This window comes from Ixodes scapularis, unplaced genomic scaffold, assembly GCF_016920785.2.
Source record: "Ixodes scapularis isolate PalLabHiFi unplaced genomic scaffold, ASM1692078v2 PGA_scaffold9__187_contigs__length_104089568, whole genome shotgun sequence".
Classification (NCBI taxonomy): Eukaryota; Metazoa; Arthropoda; class Arachnida; order Ixodida; family Ixodidae; genus Ixodes; species Ixodes scapularis.
The window spans coordinates 70,426,635-70,440,672 of record NW_024609884.1 but is presented as its reverse complement, the minus strand read 5'-3'; the positions used below and the strand labels follow the sequence as shown (position 1 = coordinate 70,440,672).

At 44.7% G+C, this 14,038-nt stretch overlaps 1 protein-coding gene across 2 annotated transcripts in view; it reads left to right on the top strand.

Annotated features, from left to right (window-relative positions):
• Nucleotides 1-13,547, top strand: part of LOC8031456 (protein phosphatase PP2A 55 kDa regulatory subunit) — a 33,945-nt gene extending 20,398 nt beyond the window's left edge. For both annotated transcript variants that reach the window (XM_029969997.4, XM_042287318.1), the window contains one exon: nt 13,012-13,547. In XM_029969997.4, the coding sequence (XP_029825857.1) occupies nt 13,012-13,164 (153 nt within the window). In that variant the 3' untranslated portion in view covers nt 13,165-13,547. The remainder of the gene's footprint in view (nt 1-13,011) is intronic.
• The last annotated feature ends 491 nt before the right edge of the window (nt 13,548-14,038 follow it).

Genomic DNA, 14,038 nt, shown 5'->3' with positions numbered 1-14,038 from the left:
GGACCTCCTTGCCATTCTCCTCCTGTTAGTGACTGTAGCATGTCTGTTTTCCTTCATCTGTGTCTGGTTTGCAATTTTTTCATCTTTTCGATGTGGTTTTAATCTCGGGTTTTATGTGCTATCTAATTTATACGAGCAATGGAAACGACTGACGGGTTAACATTTCTCACTGTTGCGAGAGTGTAGGTTAAATAGTCAAGGTAAAGTACAGTTAAGTGTAGGGTACCCCCTGACCATGCCCGTCCTTTCCGGCTGTGGTGAGGTGGAAACTGGGGTAGGCATAGCATGTCACCTTTTGCTTTTTCTTCACAGTAGTGTTGAGGGAGGCCATGCTTGCTTCTCCAGCTTGCAAAGGAAAGTTAATGCAGTGTATAGTCAGTTACTCCGACATGGCGTGCTATTCCTCTTTCACTGATGGATGTAGGAAATATGGCAGCCTCAATTTAGGACAAGGTTTCGTTACCCGCTGCTTACCAACTTTTGTGCTTCGTAAAATACCACGAAATTCTATTTAATATCGGCGTTTCGTGCAAGAAATAAGACACATTCCCCTTGCCCTTTGATATGTCCATTCAGTAGTTTTTCACTGTGTGGTATGTTGGAAATACTCATGAAGGTGGAAAGCAACAAACATCATCTCGAGGCCAGCTTGAAAGGACCATGAAACGATTCTGAGATCGAATTTCATCCACCGATCGTCGTAAAAATGATGTGAAAAGAAACACAAAAATAGAGAGCCAAAAACAATTCTTTGCTATAGAACTTTTAAAAGAAAACTGGACTCTTTTGTGCCTTCTTCCCTTCGAAAGCTCTTTGCCTTTTCACTGCGATGCATCCGCGGAACCGCAGCACGTCAGCCGAATCCACGTCGCCTTTTGGGTAAGAGCCTACCTCACCAGCACCGCGATCATAAACAAATAGCCGGCAAATCTTTTCTAAATGTTTTGTTAAATAATATTCAGATCCACATTTTGTAGCATATTTAGAGATGTGACGAAAATTGCCAAGTTTGATAATGCTGAGAGCCAAGCGCCATCTATCGTGTGGTAAACGAAGCAAGAAAAAGACCCTACTGCGCTTACGCAGTAGGGCTCACAGCGTCGCTCAGTTACTTGGTCGCGACGACCAACAAACGTTTATTTTTCTATGTGTTCTTCTCGCGCGTCCGGACTTCAAGCAGCAAGAAAAAAAAGTAAAAAGTACTTGAAACAGACCACGACGAACAAGAATGCTGGATCCATAAACACCCGAGAAAAGCTACAATGGCCACGAATCTAGCGACCCCGACCAAGCGAGCTTGGCAGAATATAGGCCTAGCAGGCACTCCGACTTGACTCGGCGCAGCGTTACTTCAACGGTACTTGGCCAAGACCTGCTGGCGTGCTGAATGGAATACGCCCGCGTGACCCTTGCGGACCCTTCCCGTGTTATAGTTTGATTGCTGACCTCAATTTTAGAATAAGAGGTGAGGTCAATCTCTCCTTTTGTCATCTCCTTGTTTTCCGAAGCAGTGATGATGAACACTGTCGTCGAAAAGGGGCTCTTGATTCTATCTTCTTGTTTTCTGTGATATAGAGCTCAAATAAACGCCGTATGGATTACCTTCATAACACGGTATGTACACTTTGTTATTAGTATGGCATTTTTATTCCGACACGACTGCACGTCACTGTCGAGCTATTACAGTCCGTGGGAGTTACGTGCAATGCCGGTCCAACCTTCCTTTGTCGAGTGTCACGTCAGTATCGAGTTGCAATCGTAAAAGATCGGTCCCGAAGCACTTACCAACAGCGCGAATATAGCACTTCCATCAAAAGCGCGCGTCCGCTCAGAGTGTGAGCAGGTATTTACGTGGCTCTTGCTGACACTGTCGTAGTTCAAATGTATCTTTATTTAACGTTGGCTCGCTCCTGCATCAAGGCCGCGAAAAACGCTGCGGCAATTTGTTTCCATCTACGTCGCTTTGCAAACGACTGACACGGGCCGCCGTTTACCAACCATGACAGTTGGGTTGACTTCTGGAGTCTTCATTGGAAGACTCGCCGCTCTTCCCAACAGGCATACGACAGTATGGGACTAGTCCCATGCTGTCGTTGTAGCGCAACATATCTCGTTGAATTTCGCTCAGCTGCGATGTGTCCATGGCTATCGCGGCGATGAGAGGCGCCGATTCAGAAAACACGTCAATGACATCAGCGCAGTAAAACCTACCGGCGCACCCCCAACTCGCCGCTGCTAACGCTCCCATTTTCCTACTGCCGAGAGAACTTCCGGTTCCTGTGCCAGAGTACGTCATGACCGTCAAAATTACACCGCAACTTGTTTTGCGGTCAGTTGGAGAGAAAGAAAAGTCGATATTTCATTCATTTTTGTGTAGAAGTTAATAAACCGTGACAAAAACGGATGCCTGTGTGGCATTCAGTGAAAGTTAAAGGTTTCATGTAAAAGTTACCTGGCAAAAGTAAAAAGGTCATCTCATGGTCCCTTAAAGGAATACTGTATCGAAACTCAAAATGTACCTCTCATGTTCACAGGTAAGTTAAATATGATCAGGTCTATCTGCTAATGACAATCACAAGCTTGTGTTTTAAACGTATGCCTATATTTTTTGTTCCAAAAGAGAGATTCCAAATGATTGCTCGAAAATCAGCCATTGGAGAGCGTGTTGCATCGCGGGAGGCATGATATAAACTGGCCCAGCACGGGCAAAGCTGCTTAGGGGCTGACGTGGTGTCAACAAGTTACAGGCCGTTTTTAGTTTCTCTTACCCGCTTTCTGTAGGAGTTGAATAGGCCGGTAGAGAATGGGAAATCAGGTTCGACAGGGCTGGCGCGCAAGCAGCAGAGCGGCGCGGCTTTCAAATGATGTAACAACACTTCGTTTGTTGCCTTAAAACAATGTTTTGGTGTCTTTTCAATGAAACAAAATTGGTGTCTCCATGGTGTGGCCATTGTGGTTGACATTAGGCTATAAAATAGATGCTAGAACTTCGTTGCAGTATTCCTTTTATGCTGGATGGGTAGATGTTAATGGCTATACCCTTTGTTGGGCGGTAGCTAGGCCACCCAGAGCAAGTCTAAAAAAGACAAACATATGATTCCTCCCGCCCTTCTAAGCCTATTTTCTCTCCCCCAGCTATCACCGGGCCATGTGGGATATCACCAGGATAACCTTTAAGAGACTGCAAAAAAAAAAAAAACTAAATAACATTACCCCCCCCCCCCCCCCCCCCCCCCGCCTTCTTCCCCTGGTGAGGGAGTCTCCAATTTTCCTCTGTCCTGCCTGTCCCCAGCTGTGGTAGTTGCACATCATTCAATTTTCCCTAGATATTGTCCACCAATCTTCTAACCGCCTCTTTGCGACTGTAATCCTTTTCTTTTCCGTCCTTTCATTGTTGCCAGTGAAACCCAGGGCCCCAGCCAAATCTTACTTCAGGGAGGGCAGGGCAAAGCCTCGTGCACTTCAAAACCGTGCTCTAGTGTCTCGCTCTCATTATGCCAGGTGGCACATAATGTGTCTGTCTCCTGAAATTTAGCCCTCTACGTCCTCGTCCTCAAAACTCCCTTTCTCACCTCAAACAGTAAAAAACTTCCCAGTGAATTGTCAAACATATTTTCCTTTCTTAAGTCCTATACTTTGTTAGAGCTGATTTTTCCTGCATTCTTACATCCTAATTTTTCTTTTCGCCTCTTTCACTCCCTTTTCCATTGAAGTAGGCTGCTCAGCCCCATCACCAATATGTAGGTATTTAAATGTAAGCTTTCGGGTTCGGTTTGTCCATTTTGTGTTTAAACTTTTCATGAATAGATACTTAAACACCTTCCGTGCTCAGCGCGTATCATCCATTTTGGTCAACCGTCGTTCAAATTTCAACTTACTAATTGCCTCTGTGCTTTTAAAAGACGACCAGCTCATGTCCTCCTGTACGCCCTCATTTGGTGTCGTTTCATGTGCTCCCAGTGCCGATCTGCCTACGCTTTGTTGAATTTCTAATTCTGATTGAACCTCTGATTTCATGCACAGTACCCCATTGCCAAAAGACAGTCCTGGTACCATCACTCCTTTCCATGTACCTCTGACCACTTCATATCTTTTATAGTTCCATAGTGCCTTGAGCTAGATGATGATTTCTTTCCCCTTTTCTAATTATATCCTCCTTGTGTTCCTCTAGATATTGCCTTCCCTCATTGAGCCAGATTCCCTGATATTTGTACTTTCCTACGTGGTCTATTACAATGTCTTGTATTCTCAGGGGTTCCCTCTTTTTGTCGTTAAACACAATTGCTCCAGGCTTGTCACTACTAAAACTCAAGCCCAAGGTGTTCCCTTCCCCTCCACATATTCCAGCGAGTTCCTGTAGCGTATCCTGGTTATCTGCCATAAGTGCTATGTCATCCACATACATCAGTCCTGGTATTACCTGTACTACATTTTTTCCTCCTCTCATATAACTCTCATCAAAACCTAAGTTGCTCTGCTCTAAATTCTTTTCCATTTCACTGAGATATATCATGAAGAGCAGAGGTGACATGGACAGCCCTGCCTGAGCCCTCTTTTTGTTGCGAGTTGTGTAGTTTCTGCTTCCCATGCTATAACTACCATATTGTCTGTGTTCACCGGTTGAAGAAACCTAACCAAATTTGCATCTAAGTTAACCATATTTGCATCTAGTTATCTAAGTTCACCGCAGAGTTTTTCCTGGCTGACATTATTGTACGCTCCCTTGATGCCCAAAAAAGTTAACCATAAAGGAGTCTGGTTCAACATTGCTATTTCTATTCATTGTGTGGCGATGAATAAGTTATCTTCCAGTCTTCTACCTTTTCGGAATCCGTTTTGGAGCTCACCCAGTATTTGCATACCTTCTGCCCATTCCCCCATTCTGTTTTGCTATCTGCATAGCTAATCTGTATATAACTGAAGTTACCGTTATTGGGTGATATGCTTCAATGTTGTCTTTGTTTCCTTTGCCTTTATTTATTAGTCTCATTTTACTTAATTTCCAATCATTGGGTACCTCTCCTCTCATAAGTATTTGCTTAATCACATGCCGTAACTTCGATTTGCTTGTTTTTCCCAGTGTCTTGATGATTTCCATGGGTATGTTGTCTGGGCCGGTCGCTGTACCTGCCTGAACCTTAGTGTCTGCCTTATCCCATTCTTTTGTGGTTGTCTTTATTGTTCCCCCAATTCTGCTCCTGCTCTACACTGCTGCTGTCAGTGCTCCCATTTTGGTGCTGCATCAGCTGGCTCCCCTTTTCTTTGTCCCCCTATGCTCGCTAGATGCCTCTTGTCATCGCAATATAGCTGCTTTGACCTCCTTATCCCACCAGCGTTTTGGTTTGTGTCTTCGTTTTTGCTTTCCTCTTTAATTCAATGCTTCCCTAATTATTTTTTAAAGATTCCTATTAAATCCTTATAAGTCCATACTCTTTCTGGTTGTTTCGATACCATGTTCTCAATACTTTTAGGTACTTTTTGTATTTGAGCTTCACTCGCCGTAAAATCCCGAGAGATAGCCCACCTAACATTGAGAGCAAATCTGGTGAAAATATGGAGTGGGCTATCTTTCGGAGTACAATCAAAAAAAGTAAAACAAATTGCTATTTTTAAGTCATGTGTCCCTTCCAAGCTTGTTATGGTGGCGAGGTGCAGTGAAGAAAAGATGACTGTACTTCTCAGTCAGCAACGTTCGCTTATATCCCGCCAAAGCTAACTAGCCGCATATACACCGAGGCCATCATTGATCACAACACTACTATTACTAGGGGTGGGCTATCTTTTGGTGTTTAAAAATATATAGCAAATCAAGCCAAAAATAGGGGTGGGCTATCTTTCAGGGGTGGGGCATCTCTTGGGATTTTACGGTAGTTTCGGCTTACCTGCTTGCTCCCGAGCTTTTTGCGCTAAATCTGAATTCTTTTGTGGTCACTCCCTAAGCTTTTTGTAGTTTCCTCATCTATTTCTATACTTCCTAGCCTGTCATACAGTTTGTGGGACATGAGGCAGTAGTCTGTTGTTGAGTCTGAGTTGTTTCATTCCCACATTATTTTCCCGTAGCATTTTACTTGTCTGTTAAAGGGACCGTGAAATGATTTTAAAATCTAATTTCATCCACCGCACGTCGTAAAAGGTGTGAAAAGAAACACAAACACACAAAACTAGGGAGCCAAAAAAAATTATTTGCTATAGAACTTTTAAAAGAAAACTGGACTCTTTTGCGACTTCTTTCCTTCAAAAGCTCTGCCTTTTCACTACGATGCATCCGCAGAAATGGAGCACGTCAGCCGAATCCACGTCGCCTATTGGGTAAGAGCCTACCTCACCAGCACCGCGATCGTAAACAATAAATAGCCGGCGAATGTTTCCTAAAAGTTTTGTTAAATAATATTCAGACCCACATTTTGTAGCATAATTAGAGATGTGTGGCGAAAATTGCCAAATTTGATAATGCTGAGAGCCAAGCGCCATCTATCGTGTGGTAAACGAAGCAACTACTGCGCGTGCGCAGTAGGGCAGGGCTGGCAGGGCCGACTGCCGGCTGGCAGGGCCTTCCTCTCAAAACTCTGACTGACTGAACGTTTATTTTTCTACGTGTTCATCTCGCGCGTGCCGACTTCAAGCAGCAAGAAAAAAATGTACTTAAAACAGACCACGACGAACAAGAACGCTGGATCCACAAACACCCGAAATGAGCGGAAATGAGCGACAACAGCCGCGAATCGCGCTCCGACGAAGCTCTCAGAATATAGGTGATATAGGCCTAGCAGGCACTCCGACTCGGCGCAGCGTTGCTTCGTCGCAAGACCGTCTGTCTGCCTGCGACCGGCTGGCGTGCTGAATGGAATATGCCCGCGCTACCCTTGTGGGGTACCCTTGTGGACCCTTCCCGTATAATAGTTTGATCGCTGACCTCAATTTTACGTTAAGAGGTGAGGTCAATCTCTTCCCCTTGTTTTCCGAGGCAGTGTTGACGAACACTCGTCGAAAAGGGACCCTCGTCGATTCTCTCTTCTTGTTTTGTGTGATATAGAGCTGAAATAAACGCTGTATGGATTACCTTCGTAACACGGTATGTACACTTTGTTATTGGTATGCCATTTTAATCCTGACAGACTGCACGTCACTGTCGAGCTGTAACAGTTCGTAAGAGGTATACGTGCAATACCGGTCCAACCTTTCTTTGCCGAGTGTCGCGTCAGTATCGAGTTGCAATCGTAAAAGATCGGTCCCGAAGCGCTTACCAACAGCGCGAATACAGTAAAACCTACCGGCGCACCCCAACTCGTCGCCGCTAATGCTCCCATCTCCTACTGCCGAGAGAAGTTCCGGTTCCGGAAATAGCGTACGTCACGGCTTGTTTTGCGGTCAAGAAAAAGTCGATATTTCATTAATTTTTTGTGTAGAAGTTAATAAACCGAGACGAAAACGGATGCCTGTTCGGCATTCAGTGAACATTGACGGTTTAATGTAAAAGTTATCTGGAAAAAGTAAAAAGGTCATTTCATGGTCCCTTTAACAAACGCTAGGTCCAGGGCATCACAGAAATATCCTAGCAATTTTCCAGTTTTATTTGTGAATCCGTCAAACTCCTCTAAGTAGTCATTCATGTCTCCTGTGGTAATTCCTGATTAAGGCCAATTTCTCTGATGTCCCTCGATATACATGTAAAGTGTTCTATATTTTCCTCCCTTGAGCTATTTCCTGTTTTCAGGTAAGCAAATGCCAGAAAAGAGTGTTCAGACCTGTTACCCTGCCTCTCATCCATAAGTGCTCTCTGCAGTTTTCCTTGTCTCTTTCCCAGTCCTGTCCTTTAACTAACATGCCTAGATCTCCGCCTTTGCATTCACCTCCCCTCCAGTAGCATCCCATCCAGGAGTAGCATGGCATGTACGGTGGTTCCTCTTCATCTCTAAAGTGAGTTTCCGCTACCATATACACTGTGAAATTTTCAGCCTCTAATTGTTCACCAATCTCCTCCCACTTTATTCTGTTTCTACCTCCCTGCTGCTCTTGCGGTACTCACACTCAGGAACTTCCCCCAACTCTGGTGCTGGTACTTCTACACCGGTGCCCTTTGGGCTCTGTGGGTCCCCAAAAATTCTGACATGATGGCCACTCCTATCCCTTTAATTCCATGAAGCTTCCTTTAGTTTCCATGAAGCTTGCCAATTTTAAACAGTTTTTGATTCATCGGAGAGATGTATGACACGTCATCAAAAATGGAGCACTTGTAACTTTCAAATAAAAGTTTTTATATTTCTTCTTCGGCTTAAGTGGACCTTCTTCGTTGAGTCCATAAGGCCATGTCGCCTTTCTCTCCATCTGCAGACACCAAATTGTTTTCCTAAGAAAATATAACTTTTTTTCTTTTTTGGAAATTTGAAAGAAACGACAAAAGTACCTGAAGTGGGCGGAGCAGTAGTGGTAGAGCTGCCATCTGCTGGAGAGCGCCCAAAGTATGCTCTGAAACCGAAACATGAGCCAGATTTGTGGTCGAGCTTTCTGGTCCGTATAGACCGCACGAGCGACACACGTGATTAGGGGCCAAGGGGTTAAGAGTAGCATGTTGTCGTGTAACCCAAGGTAATGAGTTTGTGACTTTCGGCTACTTTGTTTTTATGGTTACAGATAGTTTATTTGTTGTATGTGTTCGGGCTTCTTCACTCAAAGGGTAACTGCAAAGAGAAAAATTTTTTTTTCAACAGCTTAATTTGGACAAGCATGTCAAAAAACAATTTTTCCGTGAGAAAAAAATTTTTGTACAGCAATATTTATTGCGTGAGACTGATTCTAGTTTGCAGCTATTTTGTCCATTTTAAATTGCACGCCATGAACGAAGTTGGTGTTCCGTTACGTTTAGCCCCATCATTAGCTGCTATACTTCTCATTGGCTAATAGTTTGACAGCTTAGATCTTGGTTGTTAAACCTTTGTTATATGTTGTAATTTCCTTTTGAGCGGCATATTTTTACGTTTAAAGAGTAACCCATGTAATGAGTTATTATTTTTTACAAAAGGTTTGCAAGACTGGCACTTTTGTTTTGATTCATACCATAACAAACAAAAGCTTTGCCATTCTTTCATGGCCGCCGAAGTCTCTGCTCCCACCTGTCTCACCTACCTCGACTGGTCGTTTCGCCGAAGTGATCAGTGTTTCGTGTTGACCCAGGTGCTTGAGTGAGACTTCCTGAAGTGAAGTAGTGTGTGTTTAGTAACTGTCGCCAGTGTTAGTGATGGGAAGCGACACGGGGTTTTGGATTTCATAGCGCGGTTTGTAACTTTCGTTTTCCTCCTTGCTTTCTTAGAGTGTGTGTGTTTTTTTTTTTTTTTGCTTGTTTGCGCGTGCAAATGTTGACTTTTTTTTTAAAGACATTTTGCTATGTTTACATTTTTTTTTAATTATCACTGAAAAAAACAAAAACAATTGTTGTAGACGATACGTCGCTGAACTAAATGGTATGGGATTCCATTTTTGACACACTCTGCTGCACAATGCCACTTTCAGATGTGAGGCAGCTCTTCACGCAACATCTTGGGAGTATTCTTTTCGTAGCTGATCACGGGATTTCCCCACGTGCACTCACTATTAATTGCCAACACAAATCTACAAAACAACTCATCTTGAAGTACAGAACAGCGAGCGGAACAAACATAACTGCCAAGGAATCGCACGGCGAACGGATCCCGAACGCATTTCGTCTGATGCACCCGGAAGAAAAAAAAATCAAACGGTCGGGTGTAGCCACGTGACTTCCGCCACTCACTCTCTCCTCGCCTTTTTGGCTTTATTATGAAAACACGTGACTCTAGCAAAATATTAATTAGGTAGTATTCCGACACCGTAATAAATCGCCTGGCAAAAAATAAAAAAAAAAAAAAAATTGGGGGGGGGTGTCAATGTCCCTTTAAGGCTTGTTCACACGCTTGCGACCTCTTAGAACCGGGTGCCTTGGAAGTTGGAACCTCTTACCGCCGAATTCACAAACCTCACTCCAATTGAGGGCCCCTCCACTTCCTTGAGGAAGGCGCGAGGGCCGGCGCTGGGGGCCGATTGCGATAAGCCTAGGCCGCCTATCTGTTGTCGCGATTGGCCAGTACCGGCCATTGTGCCTTCCTCGAGGAAGTGGAAGGGGCCCCTCAATTAGAGTGAGGTTTGGGAATTCGGCGGTTAATCTCTTACAACGAGAGGATACACTGGCGCCATCTATTGGGTAGCAGTGTAAACTTGGCGGTCCGGCATACTTTCTATTTTTCTCGTGCATTATCCTTTCTTTCTTGGCGCGAAAAACTTTTGTCAACGTTATGAATGAGCCTTTCTTATAGGTATTACGCACATTTGACCTCTGAAATCCCGCAAAACTTCCGCTCTTGTGAAATGCAGTTACAGGGTCACCGCATAAATGGCACCAGAGTGCCAGTGTGTCCTCTCGTCCTAAGAAATTTTAAGAGGTTTCAACAGGTCTCGCCTCACTCTGTCGTACTCGGTTGCAAGAGGGTGAACGGGTCTTATTGTCACAAGTATAATATCAGTTTTTTTTAACCATCTTTGTAGCAGCACTGTTTTTTCATTCTCAAATTGCATGAAATTCTGCTGGAGGAGGTGAAACGGTTTGACCGGTGAGATATTCTAGGATTTGTTTCTGGAGTATAGTTGCTTGGGAATACTGGACTGAACCTCCAGGGATTCATCACTCGGAGGTGTGCACCACATAGGTGTGTGAGTGCAAGAGACATCGGTCTGGGAACCAAAAAGTGATAACCACGTAGCAGTAGCAGCGAGGGAAGTGCTGTGCCAAATTGCCTCATGAACGCAAGTCTGCTACATGTTGTGCCAAAATGCCATTTTGGCTAAAAAGTGTGCGACACCTGTGTAAAAAACCTAAACAAAGCAAAAAAAAAAAAAAAATTCAATATCGGTTGAAAGGAGAAGAGAACGAAAAGGGTACAAGCATGTATTTTCTAGGTGTCTTTATAGTCCGTTGCAACCTAAGAACGAAGGGCGAGGGTAAGACGGGCCGGGGAGGAGGAAGCAGACGGAACGCTGGAAAAGAAAGGGGGAAACCTCCTTCTCTCTTTAGCGTTCCGTCTGCTGCCTCCTCCCCGGCCTGTCTTACCCTCGCCCTTCGTTCTTAGGTCGCAACGAACTATAGTCATCCTAGCTCAAAATTCGTTGACCGTGCTGGCCACATCCCTGTCTGAACTTTCAGACGACGGTGCCGTGATGTCGGCGATGTCACAGAGCTAAAAGTGACTAGAAAATTCATAAACTGGTGGTATAGCAGCTGCTGTGATAAGAGAGAACCAGGGTCTCATACTCTTGATGAGATGACTTAATTATCACCTCAGCCACATGCCTTCAAGCCATGGTATTATCACCGCTCGCGTCATTCTTCACCACCTCCCACGGGTGCGCGTGCGTCGAGCTTCACCACTTTGCATCTGTGTGCTAAGAGAAATGGCTTAAGGGGGGGGGGGGGGGGGGGGGGGGGTGCAACGATTTCTGGACTTCGGTCAAATATCTGTGGAGGTTGCCCTCTGACACTTCTAAAGTAAAGAAACTTGTTTTCATCTGTGTGTCCCAGTTGTTGCGTAAAAAAAAGATAAATATTGGCATTTCGGGCACCCCTCGACTCACTCCCAGTCTTCCAGGTCACACCGGGTCGCACTCCTGGTGACGTCATTCGGAGTGCCGTGTAGGTTCCCGTGTGCTCTCTCGGAGGACGCTTCCTCTCCCTCTCTCTGCTGACATTAGCGGGCGTTAGGCTGCAGCTTAAGCTGAGCGAGGTCACGTAAGCTTTTCTCCGTAGTTCCTTAGGCTGCCACTTGCGGCTGCAGGTGGGGGAAAAAGCTTGACTTTTGCTTTGCGGTTATGCAGCAGAATCGCAACATTTTTTAATGAAGATGTTTTTTCTATCCTCCGGGACATGATAAACAACGTAAAAATGACGAGATGCGAATTCTTTTCATCATAAAATCGTTGCACCCCCCTTTAAGCAAGGGAACACCCGTGTGTTAGTGTGAGGGGCTTGGAAATGGTTCCCGCACAGCAGTCGATTGAAAAGGCATAGAACTCTGACTCAACCTTGGCTCCAATGCTGCTAACTCTTGCAGAATTATGAGTGTCACTTTTAAAGCTTAACTCCAATTTTTTGGTAATATTTGGGAGTGGTGTTTTTCAGTTATAGAATTAGATACTTCAGTTGTGTAGGTTCATAAATCTTGGTGGAACATATTTTCATTGATTGATGTTTTAGGGGATATGCTAGTTTTTCTGGAATTTAGCATAAGTGATATTGACAGAAGAAATTAACTCACCTGAGTAAGAGGAAAGTTGTGCATCATGTACTTTTATGATACATGCTATAATTGCAAAAGGTAATAAGTATATGCTTCAATATCAAAGATGAACCCTGAGTTATATCAAAGTTTGATTCATTTAGTGATACAATCGTTTAATTTTCAAATGATGTGCTAACATATTTGGGATCTGCTCGTAAAAGATCAGTGGCTGCTCCAGACCAACATTTTGCCTGCAACAAAAAGTAAGATGGCGCTTCCATCACTGCAATAGCGGATGAATGTTTCTGTTACTTTTCTTGATGACGGATTGGATAAATGTGGATTCTTGCTTCATGGTGCACGCTTTAGGCAGGCTTATTTGGATGGCAGCTTTGTGCATGCTTTATGCTGTATTCACACGAGGGAAAAACCTCCTGACAGAACTGCATGATAGCCGGAGAGGCGTGTCTCCTCGTTTCCGACGCGGAGGCAGCGTGTGAGTCGAGGAGTGTCTGTACCATCTGATCATTCCCTCCACGCCTCCGTCGCGGAGCTCAATGTCAGTGCACCACCTCAGAAAGACGTGACATCAGCATCACGTGATGCGCCCCCCCCCCCCCCCCCCCCCCTAGGAGCACCGTGGTGGATTTCTCACTCGTGTGAATACCCCATTACCCACCAGGTGACTGTTGTGCGGTGTGGAGAGTGATGGAGTGCCCTCCCATTTCAGGTGTGCACGGGTGGCAAGCGGAAGAAAGAAGAGATTAGTGTGGACTGTCTTGACTTCAACCGCAAGATCCTGCACACGGCGTGGCATCCGCAGGAGAATGTGGTGGCTGTGGCAGCCACCAACAATTTGTACATATTCCAAGAAAAGTTTTAGCTACCGCTTGGGCTGCACGAAATGTAAAAATGTACATAGTCTCATCCCTGAACCTAGTTTTTTTTTTTTTTTGTCTTTAGGAAGTTCATTTTAGTTTGGCCCCTCTGCAGTCCCGTTTCTATACAACACGGGTGCCTGGAATCATGGTTTTGTAGAGCGTACTAATTCTATTTTACTTAGGCCCCCCTTGGTGTTTTGTTTCCGCCAATTGCATGTCGTGGATGATGGGGGAGGGAGAGCACTTGCTCAAATGCTGTTGTGCTGCCCCAGAAAGCGCACTCCTACAAAAAGAAAAAAAAGAAAAAGAAAACGTGCGAGACTCTTGTCTCCCGAATTCTCGTATGTTGCCAGTGGACAAAATAAACAACGTCTTAAGAAAGTGCCTTCCTGCTGTGTACCCTGTTCATTATGATGTGGACTTTCTCCTCTGGGCCAGATGTCCTCAGGACAGTGGTCCTGATGCTTTGAGGACTGGTGGATCCTTTCACAACACCAAAAACTGGGGGAGACAGGAATAGGACCATTCTTGAGGCCCTATTGGCATGTGTATGTGCTATGCTCAGCTGGGCTTTGTTGCTTTCGTGTCGGGATGTTTTGTTGCAGCATAATTTGCCTCGCATGGGAAGGAGATGGCTGGGAAGACTGGGATTTGCTGTTATGTTTCAAAACATTTTAGCTATATGGAAATTTAATACTTCGTTCAAAAATTGTTTTGTCTATCATGGGGGCCAGTGGCATCTGGAGGAGGAGTAGGTTGTGTACAAAAGATGAGAAAAGCCAAGAATAAGCAGACAAGGAAGGGTACAGATTCTTGGGATTTCCAGCTGTTGGTACAATACAGTTGGGGATATGTGGGAACGTAGTCTCTCTTCTA